Raw genomic sequence first — 18512 nt, 5'->3', positions numbered from 1 at the left:
AATACCAGCACAAACCATGGTAAGGAGAAGAGCCACTTTTGGAAGAACCTGCTCTGGAAGTCGCGCTGTTCGAGCGAGTGACAGGTGGGACTTGGCAGTAAAGTATAGAGCGAGGAGCATGCATACTTAATCAGAGGCAGAGCCCAGAGGCACTCTGGTGACGTCGCCATTTTCTACAGTTATATGGTTGTTCCTGAAGATAATAGACACGTTTCCATAACGTTTCCATAATAGGTACGTTTGGACATCTACCATCCTTAAGCTCAAGCTCTCACACAGGACAGGGCTGAGAGACATTTTGTTTCTGTATCTTACAAAGGCTATAGTTTCATAGTTTCCCCCCAATTCCCAGAGAACTCCTTAAATTATTGTGAGCAATCCTGAAAAGGTGTATGACCATACATAAATGTATATAAACCTACAGCAAATTATGGGGCAGGCATAAAAACAGATGACAAATGTGTACTTGCAGGTACAAGTCTAAAAAAGATACCAACTTTGCTTTGTTAATAAAGTTATAGGCATCATTCCAGTGCGACAATAAATCAGTGGATTCTTCATCGTATACTCTGATGTTATGGTAGGCGAAGAGGCCTGGAAAAAAGTTATCTATTTCCCTGGTCACATTTAGGATGTACCCAACTCTGTAATAACAAAAAGAAGGGGGGAGGGACACGGTTGAAGCATGCTTGCTAGAATAAATTCTATAAAACATTATTATACAACATAATACCCTTTTGCAGTCTTGGCTTCTCATACTGTATCTGTTCAGATCAAGTTTTTTACCTACATTTTTAGCTGAAGCTCATCCAAAAGGAAATGCTTTAAAAGAGCATATCTTTAGAGAGACAAATGTAAGAGTAGAGTAGATATTTTTATAGATTGTAAGCTCTAGGGAGCAGGGTCCACATTCTTATCGTTTCATCTGACTAAGGTATGGCAATACTCTGTAATGTACCCCATGATCTGTAAAGCACTACAATATATGATGGCACTAAGATTTATCATTATTATTATTTGTGCTTCCATGTTTCCACTATGTTCACATAGTAAGAGCTCTAGGTGAGACTCTGTCCTTCTGAAAATATTTACTGAAATACATACTCATAAGCTTTAAACAAATGTGAATACTGACAAATTGCCTATATAGGAAATAATAAACTAGCAGTTGTAAATCTGATATTCACCAAGAAAGAATAGCAGTATAAAATACACATTAATATTTGCTGTGAACACTGATTTAGGTTGTACTCACCCTGCTGTATTTAACTCTTCCAAGTTTGATGCATTCCACTCTGAGCCCTGAAATACATAGAACAATGAACCTAAAAAATGCAATCTTAAAGGGAACCTATCAGCAAATTTTACCCCATTAAACAAGCTCAGGCGGCATATGAAATGTCTTTACTACAGTTTCCCGTTTTGTGTGAAATGTCACCCGTTTACCTATAAAAGATCTCCAAAGTCATGTAATGAGTAGAGTAAAGTCATATTTTGTCTGAGATAAGTCAAGTTTAGAGGCTGCATGAGTGAGTGCCACTTTAGACACCACTATTAATAACATATACATAAAATATCAAAATATAATACAGGGTGGAGGTGTCAATGATAGGCTGCTTGTTACGCGTTTTACATGTATTTCGGCATCTTCGTTGCCGAAATTACAACTTTGTAAAAGTGCCAGAGGCGTTCAGGTTGACGCAGCCCAATTGCCTCTCGGTTCCCACGAACTTTATTATAATCACGCCACCCCGCTGCAAGCCTCCTCCTGCAGTCGGCCGGGGAATTAGAAGACAGCACACGACCTGGCTCTGACGTCACCAGTCGGATCCTAGTTCCCCTGGCGGTGACAGAAGGAGGCTTGCAGCGGAGCGTGCATAAATTGAAGTCCATGGAAGACGAGAGGTGCTCGGGCTGCGTCAGCCGGAGAGCCTCCTTGACTTTTACAAAGTTATTATTTTGGCAATAAAGATACTGAAATACATGTAAAACACAGTCCCCCCCATCCACTGGACGTAATGAACAGCCTATTTAGGACACTACCACCAGTAATGCTGCATGTACGATGCGTTTAGAAGAAGTTTTGCCATTAGAGTCTGCCACTCAAGAGAAATTTGAATAGAACTTTCTTCATACTATAGCTCTATATGAAACTTTCTTTTCCATTCCACAAAGGCTGCTCAGACATCTCCCTACAGCACAGAAGTCAGGAAGAATCGGTATTATATGAAAATAATTAATACTGCTTTTATAACATACCAGGTACAGATAATCAAAGATAAGAGATGCTTTATCCATCTGTCCAAGAATCAACAACATTTCGTTGTCTATATATTCTTTGTATTCCTTTAAGTTGCAGCTTAACTTCTTTTCCACCTCATTTCGGATCTAAATGAGAAACAGAAGTTTCAGAAAGAAGTTCGCACAACGTCCAGGAAGGCTTTAAGGGAAATCCACCATCAAAATAAAGCATGATAAACCAGGAAAACATACTAATAATTGGTGACTGTGGCAATCGTATATATGTTATGTGTGCCTCTTTCAGGTGTTTCCAGAGCACCTCAGTGCTGTAGCTTCACAGGCTGGTACAATGAGCAGAGCAGGTTTCTCCACAAGACTTTACAGGCAGAGGGAGGAGGGAGAGGGCAGGGGGTTAGGTGAAAGAAATTCTGCTTACTGTTACATATATGATTTTAGAAGGAAGGAGGCCGTGGATAACAAATATAAGAAGATTACCAAAGTCGCTAAACCTGGATCAATGAGCAAGTGTCCCTGGTTTATCATGTTTGATTTTAATAATAATTATAATAATTCCTTTATTTATATAGTGCACACAGATTACGCTGCGCTACACACAGCTTGCCAAATCAGTCCCGATGGTAGATTTTCTTTAAATAATGTAATGTAGAAATATACAGCTGATTTAATCATTTCACCTCTTTGCATGTCACATTCTCCAAGTCTTTGCTCATCATGATGCTCCTAAGTGTCGCTTTGATGACCCATTCTGTCTTTTCACCTTCACTGGGTCTGTAAAAGAATCACACTGCAAGTCAGAAAATTTAGGTTATGTTCACAGCAGATTTTCCAGAACTTATTCTAAACTGGAAAGATTGAGAAAGTGCAAACTTCACATCTGCAGCAGAAATTTGAGTACAGCCTCAGATCTCTACCACAGATTTTATCAACAGTTTTACTTTTTAAACAATAAGAAGTATCTGAACTTGTCCTTAGCATAAAAAGCAGAAATATCTAAATTCACAGCCATAGCACATTGCAAGACAAACTATAGAAATGTAATATGAAGCGATGTTGATTTAAAAGGGATGGCCACTTTAGCCATGTCTATGCATGTACATGTACCCGTGTCTTTGACTTCTTCCATAGCTTCAGTGTGTCTTAATGGCGTCACCCATTGTGCCTCTTTCTCTCACAGTCCGCCTCACTGACAGACACAGAGAGAGGGGAGAAGAGCAGAGGGAGTCATAACTTTCTTGCTTCCACCCCTCCTATTCATCAGTGTTCAGGCATGTAAACAAACAGGCATGTAAACAAACAGACAGCACTAAAGTAAGTAGAAGGAGCCCTGAATCACTTGATGTACATTCAGGGATTATTAAGGCAGTAAAGGAACATAAGCAGTTTTTGTATAAGAGTGGCCAACCCATTTAAAGGAAACCTACCATTTCAAATGGTAGGGGTAAGCTGTAAATACCGAGCACCAGCAGAAGCTGCTTCGGCGCTGTGTGTGCACGACCGTGCGCGCGCCTACATAGGAAATGCCGGAGACGGTGCTCGCACATGGTCGCGCGCATCGCCGAAGCAGCTTCTGCTATAAACATTTAAAAAAAGCGTTAAAACCGCGATACAGCAGCTTAATAAAGTAAGCTTGGTATTTACAGCTTACACCGACCATTTGAAAGGGTAGGTTTCCTTTAAAGAAAAGTATACACTCACTTGTCCATGAAGAGTATAGGGGAATCTGGCCGAGTGGACTCCAGGTCCTGCATGGTGTTCCACTCATTGATGCAGCTTTGTTCAGAGCTAATACAGCTCTCATAGTATGAAGCCCATACGAGTGCAAGTCCTCCAGGAAAGTAATTATACCGTCTGGAAACCTCACAGGCCTTGTGGAGAATCTGAAGTGCTGACCTGTTAGATGCAAGTCATATAAGGATACACGCTCCAAGAACAAACATCAGACAAAAGCCATTAAACACAAATTACAGCTTCACATATGGCAGCACTGGGGGTGCACATGTAAGCAGTGCCTTTCTGCTACTCATCACAAACCCCCTTATCACAGGAAAATGTTTCTAGGTTAAGAACATTAGCTTTACAGCAAGTAATTACCACAGTAATAATAATGTGTCTTCCATGTCTTCCAGGGTGCTGGTCACAGTACTGGATCTCAGATGTAGATTACATTAAGAAAAATGTGATTTAGACTCAAAACCTCAAACTGCATTGAAAGTTACATTTTCTAGTCTTTACAGCCTCCAATCTCAGTTCCCTAATGTTTTAGAAGATGTTTTTTCAATTGGGCCCTCAGATATCAGTTGTTCAATAGATCTGGTACCTTGCTGACCATTTATAATGAAAACCTATAAAGTGCATATGTATTTCTGTCTTTAAGTACTCAAGTATTGCAGATTAATTTTTCAGTGGCCCACTGTGCCTTATGCCGCAGAATACCACCCAATGAGATCCCAATAAAGAATCTCTGGCATGTGAATGAAGCCCTATGGATACATTTGAGTTGATAGCAGTAGGTGCCTCTAACACAATATGTACACTACCCACACAAAATAATATATACATTTAAACAAGGCTGGTTCTCTGAACTTATATCTGCTGTGATAAAATAATGCAGCAGAAACAACGTCACTCATAATCTTCATTAACTGTGTACAAATATAATGTAAAAAAGGATTGTCACTGCAATTATCACTTACCACATGGCCTGGACAGATACTGGTTTGAACACATGAGTTCTTCCAGCCGTGTTGACACTGAACCCCCTAAAAACAAATACAACAAGAGATATGAAGCAATTACAAAGATATTTAGCGCTTTCCAAATATAATAATAAAATTACTGGGTTGTTGTGATGCTACTGCATGAATCTAATACCCACTTATAAGCCTCATGCACATGAATGATTGGCTATGTACAGTTGTTTGCTGCTTGCAGTACACTGATGGGTGAGCGCTGCTCTCCCTACCCATTGAAAGTGAACCATACCTGCCCGGATTTGTGACGCAGCCAATCATCACATTCATGGTGCTGTGAAACATGGTGCATACAACGTGCCTCACCATGCTTTAACTGTGCACAATAGGGCATAAAATTAACTGTTGTCTGTGTAGCTGGCCCACGGCACCAAACAGGGTCGTGTGAGCAAGAACTTACCAATTTATCACCAAAAAGTCATGGGTTATTTCATGACATAAAGGGCCTTTTTCAATTTTAGTTATTTTTGGGGGTGGGGAGGTTAAATAAAAAGAAATAAAGATTCTCCAGTGTGTGACGGTCCTTTTGATATATAATATGTTTAGTCTTGGGCAAATAGAGGTAACTATGGTTTTATTGCAAAATATGAATGCTTCTTTTTTTTAATATTAATTAATATTCAGTGTTTTTTTTTTACTTTATATGTCCCCTTAGAGGTCATAAAAGACATCGGGGACATTTCTTTTACTTTGTAGTATTCATCTGTAACTGGGGCATCTATGAGCCCCGTGGTCTATAGAGCCAACTCTTCTATTCACACCATATCGCTACTTCAGTGCTATGCAGTGAAGAAAGGAAGAGGCAGAAGCGGTAATAAACCACCCCAGTCCTACTCCCATTAAAAGATGTCACTGCACACTCGAGACCCGCACTTGCTGATGTCTTTTGTGAGTGAGTGATCATCGGAATCTAGTTAAAGGAAATCTACCATCAAAATCATGACTGATAAACCAGGGATACTTACTTATAAATTCACGTGAGGCACGGTGACTATGGTAATCATCTTATATTTGTTATCCATGACCTCCTTACTTCTAAAATGTACTTTTACAATTATGCTAATAAGCCTGAAGGGCTCTGGGGACTTTACCAAAGCCTTCCCTGCTGTAGATTCACAGACTGACTCCCCCATCGATCCCCCCTCCCTCCGCCTGAAAACCTATTGACTCGTGTATAAGCCAAGGGTGGGAAATGCATTGGTCACAGCCTCTCCAGTATATAGCCTGCCGGACCCTGCCCCATAGTATGTAGCCTGCCAGCCCATATCCCCTAGTATATAGCCAGCCCCCTGCCCCAGTATATAGCCAGCAGCAGGGGAAGCCAGAAAGGTGAGTTTTTTTTACTCAAGTATAAGCTTATACTCGAGTATATATGGTAATCTCACTGCAGCAGAAGAAATTTCAGCACAGTGGGATGGGGAAGTGCTTTGGACACTGTGACAGTCTGTGAATCTGCAGCACGAAGGGGCTCTGGGAACCACCCTAGTATGCCTTCAGTCTCATTAGCAGAATTGTACAAGTTGATTTTAGAAGGAAGAAAGCCATTGATAATAAATATAAGAAAATTACAACTGCCTCGATCTACACTCACCGGCCACTTTATTAGGTACACCTGTCCAACTGCTCGTTAACACTTAATTTCTAACCAACCAATCACATTGCGGCAACTCAGTGCATTTAGGCATGTAGACATGGTCAAGACAATCTCCTGCAGTTCAAACCAAGCATCAGTATGGGGAAGAAAGGTGATTTGAGTGCCTTTGAACGTGGCATGGTTGTTGTTGCCATAAAGGCTGGTCTGAGTATTTCAGAAACTACTGGGATTTTCACGCACAACCATCTCTAGGGTTTACAGAGAATGGTCCAAAAAAGAAAAAACATCCAGTGAGCGGCAGTTCTGTGGGCGGATGCCAGAGGTCAGAGGAGAATGGGCAGACTGGTTCGAGCTGATAGAAAGGCAACAGTGACTCAAATCGCCACCCGTTACAACCAAGGTAGGCAGAAGAGCATCTCTGAACGCACAGTACGTCGAACTTTGAGGCAGATGGGCTACAGCAGCAGAAGACCACACCGGGTGCCACTCCTTTCAGCTAAGAACAGGAAACTGAGGCTACAATTTGCACAAGCTCGTCGAAATTGGACAGTAGAAGATTGGAAAAACATTGCCTGGTCTGATGAGTCTCGATTTCTGCTGCGACATTCGGATGGTAGGGTCAGAATTTGGCGTCAACGACATGAAAGCATGGATCCATCCTGCCTTGTATCAATGGTTCAGACTGGTGGTGGTGGTGTCATGGTGTGGGGAATATTTTCTTGGCACTCTTTGGTACCAATTGAGCATCGCTGCAACGCCACAGCCTACCTGAGTATTGTTGCTGACCATGTCCATCCCTTTATGACCACAATGTACCCAACATCTGATGGCTACTTTCAGCAGGATAATGCGCCATGTCATAAAGCTGGAATCATCTCAGACTGGTTTCTTGAACATGACAATGAGTTCACTGTACTCAAATGGCCTCCACAGTCACCAGATCTCAATCCAATAGAGCATCTTTGGAATGTGGTGGAACGGGAGATTCGCATCATGGATGTGCAGCCGACCAGTCTGCGGCAACTGTGTGATGCCATCATGTCAATATGGACCAAAATCTCTGAGGAATGCTTCCAGCACCTTGTTGAATCTATGCCACGAAGAATTGAGGCAGTTCTGAAGGCAAAAGGGGGTCCAACCTGTTACTAGCATGGTGTACTTAATAAAGTGGCCGGTGAGTGTATATGTGTTACTGGTTTACTATGCTTGACTTTGATGGTAGATTTCCTTTAATAGAGAAAACAGACTCATAATATTTAACATCTCTACAATTAAAAATTTACGTGCGTGCAGTCACTCACCCATCTCCATCTAAACGTATGGTGGTATCACTCCACAGGTGAAGGACCATGCCAATAGTGCAACTTTTACTACAAGACAGGGAAAAAAAATTCTGTAACTGTGAAGTTATGACCACAGCATTTAACAAGAAGAGACAAAATAAAAAGGTGTCATATATAGGTTTTTACAATTATGCATTGGATTTCTGAGGAACTCTGCAAAATGGTTTGTGTAATAAAAAAATAAAAGTGCTTTATTTACATTATGTAAACCTTCATTTTTTTTACTGCAGCTTTTTTGCTACCAAGTACAAATTATTTTTATTCAATGCTGTATGTATGAAGGAATGAATAAATACACCAGATAATTTCTCGTGTATAAGCAGCATCAATGGGCGGGGCTGGCTGCATGGGGCATTTCATGGGGAGGCTGTGACCAATACATTTCCCACCCTAGGCTTATACTCGAGTCAATACGTTTTCACAGTTATATGTGGCAAAATTAGGGACCATGGCTTACATATGGTATATAAATAAAAAAATTTAAAAAATCATCCTTGTGTTTAGAACTGTCATTGTGTCTAAAAAGCATTTTTCTTTTTACTCAGAAACCAAAGTTCTCAACTTTTCTGCTGACAAACCTGAGGTTTATATTTGTAAATAATTCTAGGTTTTGTCTCAATCTTAGGCTCCATGCACATGAGCAGATATACATCCGCACAGGTGGTAGCATACATAGTGTGCATGAGGCCTTATTTTCTATCATTAGAGAAGATGGTAAAATATGTACTAAATAACGAAACGAAGACTACAACTTCATATAAAAAAAAAAAAAAAACAACTCACCTTTCTTTACTGGTAAAATCTACCCCTAGTAGAACATTCTCTTCTGTGTCCTGACGTCCACTACTGTAGACCACCACCATGTAACGTACACGGTCTGACCAGCTGCTCTCCAGACGAACAGCCTAAAATAAAGGCACAACATACATCTACTGTAGGTACATATAACGCTATGGATTAAAGAGCATCTGTCACCATCTGTTAGTTTGCTGACATGGTTCAGACTCCCTAATTTATACAGTCCTTGTGGGATTAATATACATGTTCGTAAATTTCTTTCCGATAACAGCTGCTCTTAAATCTAAAATTCTTGTTAACCCCTTCACGCGCCACGGCGCTTATGCCGGCTCGGCTCTGGATCAGAGCCGAACCGGCATCGGGAAACACGGGGTGCCGGCTGTAACTAATAGCCGGCACCCCAGTGTAACACCCGCGATCGGAGTTGTCTCCGATCGCGGGTGCTTAACCCTTTAGATGCCGCGGTCAGCGCGACCGCGGCATCTAACAAGTATCTGGGGGGTCTTTCCCCCACGATCGGCCCCCCCGAACCGTTTTCGGGGGGCGCCGATCGTTGCTATAGTAACTCTGGGGTCCGATCTGGACCCCAGAGTTACTAGCAAGAATTGCCAGTAAGATGGTGTCTGTGACGTCATCTTACTGGCAAAGTGCCAGCCTATGCAAGTGTATAGGCTGACACTGATAATACTCTGCAATACATGAGTATTGCAGAATATTATCATGAACAAGCAATCAGATGATTGCTTCTTCATGTCCCATGGTATAAAAGTGAAAAAGTAAAAAAAAAAGTTATTCAATAAAAAAATAAAGTCATAAATCACTAAAAATGCCCCAAACCCCCAAAACATATAAAGAGACATATAACTCAAAAAAAAAGTCTAAATCATAACACAAACCCCACATATATAGTATCACCGCGTCCGTAACAACCCGTAGAATAAAAGTAAATCATTATTGAACCCCCACGATAAACGCCGTAAAAAAAAACTGTTATAAACCCTCCAAAAATTATGATTTTTACCTTTTCAATCCCACAAAAAATGCTATAAAATGCGACCAAAAAACCATATGTACTCAGACATGATACTGGTGCAAAGTACAACATGTCCCGCAAAAAACAAGCCATCAACCAGCTCCGTAGCCAAAAACGTAACAAAGTTATGCCACTTGGAAGATGGCAATACAAAAATTATAGATTTTTCCCCACATTAGGGTTTTGTTTGACAAATTTAGTAAAACGTAAGAAAATATATTCATGTCTGGTATCCCCGTAATCGTATCGCCCCATAGAATAAAGATAACATGATTATTAGTCTATACGGTGAACACCAAAAAAAAAAAAGTCAAAAATCCAGTACAGAATTGATGCTTTTCTACTCCTGCCCTCAAAAAAAGTTCCTAAATTTTCAACAATAGGTGATACCAACCCCAAAATGGTAACAATGGAAAAAGCATCTCATCGCGCAAAAAAAATGCCGTCACATGGCCCCAATAACGAAAAAGCGAAAATTTTATAGCCTTCAAAAGGGGCCAATGAGGAAACTAAAATCCTGGCAGCTGCAGCGCCCTCCTTCCCTTCTGCGCCTTGCTGTGCGCCCATAAAACAAGTAACGGCCACATGTGGGGGGTCTTTGTACTCAGGAGAAATTGCAGAACAAATTGTATGGTGGGTTTTCTCTTTTTATATTTTGGAAATGTGTAAATTTTAGTGCTAAATGAACGTATAAGGGAACAGTATGACCATTCTAAATTTCACCTCCATTTTGATTCAATTACTATGAAGATCTCAAGGGGTTAACAATCTTCGTAAAAGCTGTTTCTGATACCTTGAGGGGTGCAGATTTGAAAATGGGTTGGTTATATAGGGGGTTTTGATGCTAAATATGTAAAATTTCATTCAAAACTGTATTTATCCCCAAAATAGTCAATTCTGAAAATCCGGAAAAGCGCTATTCTATTTGTAAGCCGCGTGACGTCAAAATAAATTATCCAGACATTTCAGAAATTATGAAAATGTAAAGTAGACAAATGGGAAATGTTATTCAGCAACTTATTTAGGTGGTAAATCTATCTGCCTGAAAACGCAATGATTTAGAATTTCGAAAATGGCAAATTTTTCAAAAAATTTATCATATTTTCTTTTTTTTTGTAAATAAACGCAAAACTTATCTGCCAGAATTTACCACTAAAATGAAGTACAACATGTGGGGAAAAAACAATCTCAGAATCGTTTTGATAAGTAACAGTGTTCAAAAGTTATAACCATATAAAGCGAAGCAAGTCAGAATCCAAAAAATCGGGCTGAGCCTTAAGCTGTAAAATGGCTGCGTCCTTAAGGGGTTAAAAGTTAAAATTATTTTTTTTTTTGGAACAAATATTTACCAGTTTAATGCGATCTTCAGAACGAAGAAGATTGATCATAACCTGAAGGTGTTGAGGTAGATCACCTTAAAAGAAAATTACACATAGTGACAAGTAGTTCTGCATAGACTCATTTTTTGGGAAACATTTTCAAAGCCAGTTTTGGCACATCTCCAGAAATTTCTTTGGTAATTTGGTAACACAGATAACAGAAGAAACAAACATAATGGACACCATCATAGTCAGTGGGATAATTTGATCTCCTTTGGAGTCAGTTTGGCCTCTTGCTAACATATAAATAAAGCTACAACCCTCACTCCATTATTTGGTCTTCCATTAACCAGAACCTAATTAATTATCAAGTGTGTAGATGTCCACATAAATACCAAGATTGCCAGACCCTGATGATTACTCTGGGTCAACCAAATATCTTGTGCATACAGTAGTGCAGTGATGGCTAACCTATGGCACTGGTGCCGGAGGTGGCACTCAGAGCCCTTTCTGTGGGCACTCAGGCCATCACCAGAGATGACTCCAGGTATCTTCCTGCAGTCCCAGACAGCCCAGGACTTGCTGTGCACAGAGCTATTTTAAAGTGACAGCTCTACCTGGGACTATTTTCTGCTTTATTGCTGTCCTCAGGTGCTGGTATCAATGAAAACTGTGACAGAGAACGGAGTATAAATCACAAATTACATTTCTGTGTTGGCACTTTGCGATAAATAAGCGGGTCTTTGTTGTAGTTTGGGCACTCGGCCTCTAAAAAGTTTGCCATCACTGCAGTAGTGCAACAACTGTCAGGGAAGAAATATCTGACATGCTGGATTTCAACACACCCAAACCATTGCCATCACCGAATATAAGTCACTATTAGGATTTTCTAATGAGAACACCTGCATTTATCCCTAATCCTAGCTAACACATATATGCAAGAATTAGGAAGAATAACCCAATGGCCCATAGCTACTGGCAGTGTATGAGCCACTTACCTACTGGCTCACACAGAGATATTCATGAATGGAATATGAAAAATAAAAAAGGACAATGCCAAAGATTTAACAAAATATGTAAAAATAATAAAAAATCTGATTGTTCCATTTAACTACATCCTATGTAGATGGGAAGCATTTTTGCTCTTGAACTCCTAGTTACAGTGTGGACAATGCTGACATCATCTTCCCATGAGGTCAGCTAGCAGTAGTTCGGGTGATGCAGAAGGTTAGGTCCTTGAACATCTGTCACCCTGACAAGTATGTATGTGATCTGCCCCAAGGGATCCAAGCAACACAATTAGCAGCACCGCCAGAAACTATCCAGTATCCCTCCTCAGAAAGCTGCTGACCTTACGGCCACCCCGTACCAGCATTCTTGTGCAAGTGGAGAAGACTCCTTTGTCCTTGGTCCTTGCTATTTCCTTGCTGCAGGAAGAGGGCAGCTCCCTTCACCATGAAAAAGCTGTCGCTCAGGCTGAAAAGAAACATATAGCAGTAAGATTTCCTGTCCATTAATGTCCTACACATTGCAATTTGTATGATGGTTGTAAAGCAATTCACAGGGTAAAGTGTTATCGTAACGACATTACGGCACCGATCTGTATCAAACTTATAAGATTTACTATAAAAACTGTAATATTACACAAGAATAGGTAATGATGGGAAGCATAAAACATATTTTTGTACATTCTTCTTTATACACATGTATAAATGTAATATACTGTCAGTCTACAGAAGCAGTGGGAGTTCACACTATGAAGAATCCAGAGACACCTAAAGGTTAGCAATGACCAAACATTCAGTGATATAATACAAGGAAAGATGTTTTTTAAAGGCAAGAATCAACTCAAACAATAGAAAAATTGTGGTAAAGTAGGTAACACAAGACCGCCACCACACAAGCCTCTGGATATCACCACCTACACTGGGTCCAACGTGGCTTCTTCCATTTATACTGGGAGATATGCGAGCGAGGCTCCGGCACAGGCATCACAAGTGATAGAAAGCCATTCTCCAGAGATCTCCTGCCGCCCTGTAGCCATACTGTATCACTGCCAGACATCCAGCAGCATCGCTCAGCTCTTTCTATTACGGCCTTGCAATGTGAAGAGATTTCTTCACTATCATCTTCTTGGATGTACATATAGCATTACACAGAGAAGATGACTTCACATTTCTGTAACTCATTCAGATGCAGTGTTATTAGGTCACTCGTGGGCTGGTAACATCCAGAAGAACCATTTGAATAGCAGAAAGAAGGTGCTGTATATGATCCATATATAAAGCTTACATAGAAGGACAGAAAGAAGCCTTACCTTCTGTATGTGTTTAGAAAACATATTTCTAATCTCAAAGATTATATTTTGCCAGTGTAAAAAATTTACATAGGGCCATGAAGGATCAGGCCCTCAGTATTGGAGTCCTATCTTCTGTCATAGGACTGATCTTCTGACCAATATATTTAGTCATAAAGCTGGACCAGTGTAGCTACCAACACTAAGGGTGCATGCCCATGAACGTATGAGGTGGGGAGTATATACGGCCACATAGTTGTCTATGTCCCCCGGGTATGTTACAATGAGTGCTTACCATTCTGTGCCGTTGGCCGTATGCCACTATTCTCTATGGAGAGGGGAGGGGCGAGTAACGCTCGCTTCTCCACCTCTCCACCACGCCCAACATGTGCCTGCCCGGCTGTAGCCATGTGGGCACAAGTTCGTGCGCATGAACCCTAAGGGGGACATATATCAGTGCCTCTGTGCCAGTTGTCTGTTGTAAAAAGCGCTGAAATAACCACAATTTCTTGCACACTGCATCATGTGGGTGTGGGTGCAACCTCAGGTGGTGGGGCAGTGTGGGGCGTTCTTGCCCTGTGCATACACACTCGATATAGCCTGTGAACATTCACTGCCAAATGTTCACAGGTCTTTACACCAAACTACACCAAGCCCTGACACTGTTCATACAATGCTCAGGACAACAGATTGTTTAGAAACATGACTGTAGAAGAACTACTTATTCACAAGTATTCCCGAGGAGTAACAGAGGGAAAATTCATTAAATGCACCAAATCAGGCGGTGTAAAAAAAAAAAAAAGTTTTGTGCAATGTTTTTGCCTTGTTTGACACTTACAAAAAGTGAGCAGGGCCTCCTGATGTCCAAATGTCTATCATTACTGCTACCCTGTTTCCCCCAAAATAAGACACCCCCCGAAAATAAGACCTAGAACAATTTTGTTCAGGCTTAGAAATATAAGGCCTCCCCTGAAAATAAGACCTAGCGGCAGTCAGTGCAGCAGCTCCCCCCATGCCATACATTAGTATTAGTGGATCTTTTAGATGCTGCAGAAGGTTATGACATGGGGAAGAATTCATGGAATTAAATCACTGACTGTTGTGCTGCAAATGTGATACCAGCAGCTACCAGGATAATAAGGGGTCATTTATAGAAAGTGCTTTTACTAAACATGAGAGATTGGGGCCAATGATTCTAATAGAAATGGAGTCACAAGAAATACAGCAAGAAAGGATGTTAAAGAAGGCATAAACACTTTAGAATACAATCTAGAAAAAAAAAAAAAATGTAAATTCTTGTTCATGGAAACATAAGACATCCCCTGAAAATAAGACCTAACACTAAAATTAATATAAGACACTGGGGGTCATTTACTAAGGGCCCGATTCACGTTTTCCCGACGTGTTACCCGAATATTTCCGATTTGCACCGATTGTACCTGAATTGCCCCGGGATTTTGGCGCACGCACGCGACTGAAATCAGGGGGCGTGGCCGAACGAAAAACCCAACGTATTCGGAAAAACCGTCGCATTTAAAAAACGAAAATGTGTCGCTTGGGAAGCGCTTACCTTCACCTGGTCCAGCTCGGTGTATCCGGCGCGTTCAGATGATTTTCAGCGCAGCAGCGCCACCTGGTGGACGGCGGAGGAACTACCTTCATAAATCCCGTCCGGGCCCAAATCCTGTTCAGAGAACGCGCCGCTGGATCGCAAATGTGCCGGGTAAGTAAATCTGCCCCACTGTCTTATTTTTGGGGAAACAGGGTAGAAACTGGTGGAACATATAGCTCAACCTACCCTTGGCATCTCTTATTTAGCATAAATTTACTTTGATGAAAAAAAGCCCAGCGGTGTGCCCAGTTTGGTGGGCCTTTTAATAGATCAGGTACATCTCACACCAATAGAGAAGAGATCAAGGAGCCCTATGAAATTCCAGTCTTCCTTAAAAGATAGTCTCAACTAGATACATCAGGAGAACCATGATGTGAATGCAAACAGGGAAGGCCGTGTACTCTCAGGTTACAAACCTAGTGCAGTAGAGGAAGCAGGGATACTCATGCTTTATACAACATTGCCATCAGTTGTCATCTATTGGTGGGTGAGAAAGTCTCTGCACATGCTAACAATGTTCACAAAATAGAGCACATGGTGGAGCACATAAAGAGCAAATCATCAAGGTCGTTATGCATCTTGTGTCCTCACCATCTTTGGTTTAGCCCTGTCATCCAAACCATTAAAGCCCCATACATCAACTAACACTGATCAGCAGCTCGGAGATCTGAAAACCCGTGACAGGTCCCTTTAACATATTACCGGCATCATTGTGATGAAAGTGTGAATGAGGCTATTTTCAGTCCCAGAACAGTTATTGTCATGTGGGAAGTGTCAAAATGTTTATTTCAGAACTATGCAAAACACTTCCCAAGAAAAATTACTTTTTGTTATAATGAAAAAAAAAAAAAAAAAAAGGGTATGAATCTTAGATGGTATTTAGGGAGGCGAAAACAGATGGCACAAGGAATACACACAGGCCTACTTTCCGGCCACACGGCAGAGACAAGGGGAAGTTACTGTTGTCACACAGCCACTAGAACCATTTTATTTCGCTCGTAGGAAAAACATTGGGTGCAAGAGGCCTTAAAGACAGAAAATTAAAGGGTCATATAGGGTCAAATTTCTCTGCTATTGCTGGCCATGCTGTGGACCCCCCCAGTGCACGGTCACCAGTGTGAATGTGCTAACACGTTTTGCAGATTTAGGAATTGTTGCGCTGATAAAGTCTTTGAACGGTGCATGAACACCTACAAACTAAAGGTCGTGCCTTAAACAATTTTTTTTTTTTTTTTTGCATTCGACTCAATAAAACATATGTTGACAAGAACAACGCCAATCCAATTGGCAAGACCAGACACCAGTACCAACAAGATAAATACTGGTGAACATCTGGTGTGGCTACTTGTGACATGGACGCATCACTTTCAGATATTAGATCTCAAAAAATCTCTAAGAGTTAATAAAGATAAACTTAGATTTAGCCTCTTGTGCGGGTGACGTGGGCAATGTGTCACGTTTGGAGATATGAGTCAGCACATGAAGTCCCGCACAGCCCTCTCTTCTAGTAACTAGAAATATGCTTCATTGTCTGCCTGGCTCTGACTCAGCCTCCGCAAGTGACCTTTTGGGGAAGAAATACAAAGAAGATGCCTGCTGTGTGGCTAAAAGAAGCACAGCGTTAGCCTTTTATTGCCATGTCACATTCATTATAAATTGTGATCGTCATTGTAAAAATGAAGCCGCATTACACTGGGCTGAACCCTCAGGTCCTGACGTCATTAGCTTTAATGTGCCCAATTCAAGGCAAAACACAGCTGATATGTGGATGGACCAAAATGTAAAGAGAAAGGGGTTATTAGCAAAACTAGTAGAATTAATCATTTACATTTCTCAGTATCTTTGCTTCTGGAAGTGTATTGTAAGACGAACCTCTTCCAGAAAGCAGAATAGAGAACTCTTATGGGTATTTCCAACCAAGTAATTTATCGCATATCCACAGGACACGTCACTAGTGGGTACCACGTCCAGGATGGGGTTGGGCAGAGCAGAACATGCACAGCCTCCTTGCCATTCACAGTTAGGGGAGATAGTGGTCTCCTAAAGATGGAAATCACATCTATTAAATATGCAAGTGGTTTCCAAAGGCCCCAGTGTGAACTGACTGCCCAAGCTGCAAAATGTAGAGCAGGTCCTATTCCTGCCTGTGTTAAGGGTTGGGCTGTCCTTACCTACTGTCATCAGTGTGTGAATGGACCTCAATTGCCAAAGACACAACAACCACAAACAATGGATGGCAAATCCTTTGTTGCGGCCTGTGATAGGCAGATGTTTGTGTCCATGAAGGGCCAAGAAAGATGTAAAAACTCTCCAAGTGCTCAAACTCCTTTGCAGATCATAATAGTACATTTTGTAATCTCATTTATTAAAGAAAACGGTTTCTGTGCTTTTTTCCCCCCATGCCTTATTTGTGTAAATCAATTTTCCCTTTCATACTTGAGATAGGAAGCTGGTAAAGTCTTTAATGCCTTAACTCCTTACAGGCACTTGATAATTTAGCTCTGTGATGTAAAATATTGTATAGGCATGAAGAGTGTTAATTAGAGATGAGCGAGCACTAAAATGCTCGGGTACTCGTTATTCGAGACAAACTTTTCCCGATGCTCGAGTGCTCGTTTCGAGTAACGAGCCCCATTGAAGTCAATGAGAGACTCGAGCATTTTTCAAGGGGACCAAGGCTCTGCACAGGGAAGCTTGGCCAAACACCTGGGAACCTCAGAAAAGGATGGAAACACCACGGAAATGGACAGGAAACAGCAGGGGCAGCATGCATGGATGCCTCTGAGGCTGCTTAATCGCACCATTATGCCAAAATTATGGGCAACAGCATGGCCATGACAGAGTGACCGAATGAGGCTAGATAGCATCTAAAACATCCAATAATTGACCCTGACACTATAGGGGACGGCATGCAGAGGCAGCGGCAGCAGCGGCAGGCTAGAGAGTGGCATGGCAACATACCCTAAATGGACTCAGGCTTCAAACCAATGGGTGGCAGAGAGGAACCAAAGGAGGTGAGCAAGAAGCGCTCAAATAATATCGGTACATGATAAAAGTTTGCCAGTATATTTTGTGGATTACACAGCAGGGTGGCGACAAAGTTAACATGGAAGCCATGAAAACAATCCAAAATTCTGCCTGACACAGCTCGTTTGATAAGGGGACCATGTATGGAGGCAGTGAACTAGTAGTAGATTAAAGGTGCTGCAGTTAAAACTATGTTAGTTGGATCTTGGCATGGAGCTGGCGCTCCACTGCCAGGCGAGCTTTTGCCAATCCAAGCCCCTGTCTCTAGGCTACTCCCCAAACAGCACTTCTAAGAACCTTTTGTATAAGATCAAGTGTAGTAGCGTTCTTATAAGTTTGGGATATGGCGGGTGAGGGGAATGTAAACATCTGCGCAAGAAGCGCTGAAATAATATCCGTAAATGAAAAAAGTTTTCCAGTATATTTTGTGGCTTACACAGCACGGTGGCGACAAAGTTAACAAGTTTGATGCGGAATG

At 41.3% G+C, this 18512-nt stretch overlaps 1 protein-coding gene across 4 annotated transcripts in view; it reads right to left on the bottom strand.

The window, feature by feature from the left end:
• Window positions 1–18512, bottom strand: part of SSH1 (slingshot protein phosphatase 1) — a 44970-nt gene that overhangs the window by 8144 nt on the left and 18314 nt on the right. For 3 of the 4 annotated variants that reach the window (XM_072147632.1, XM_072147639.1, XM_072147643.1), the window contains exons 3-12: window positions 12469–12575; window positions 11130–11194; window positions 8733–8854; window positions 7908–7976; window positions 4956–5021; window positions 3958–4152; window positions 2937–3030; window positions 2260–2388; window positions 1256–1302; window positions 498–644 (exon numbers count right to left, since the gene is read on the bottom strand). In XM_072147632.1, the coding sequence (XP_072003733.1) occupies window positions 498–644; window positions 1256–1302; window positions 2260–2388; window positions 2937–3030; window positions 3958–4152; window positions 4956–5021; window positions 7908–7976; window positions 8733–8854; window positions 11130–11194; window positions 12469–12575 (1041 nt within the window). Of the gene's footprint in view, window positions 1–497; window positions 645–1255; window positions 1303–2259; window positions 2389–2936; window positions 3031–3957; window positions 4153–4955; window positions 5022–7907; window positions 7977–8732; window positions 8855–11129; window positions 11195–12450; window positions 12576–18512 lie in introns of those variants that run through there. The other variant, XM_072147652.1, reaches the window with a different exon arrangement.

The sequence above is a fragment of the Engystomops pustulosus genome, chromosome 1, assembly GCF_040894005.1.
Source record: "Engystomops pustulosus chromosome 1, aEngPut4.maternal, whole genome shotgun sequence".
In the NCBI taxonomy this organism is placed as follows: domain Eukaryota; kingdom Metazoa; phylum Chordata; class Amphibia; order Anura; family Leptodactylidae; genus Engystomops; species Engystomops pustulosus.
This window is presented reverse-complemented; position numbering and strand designations above follow the sequence as displayed.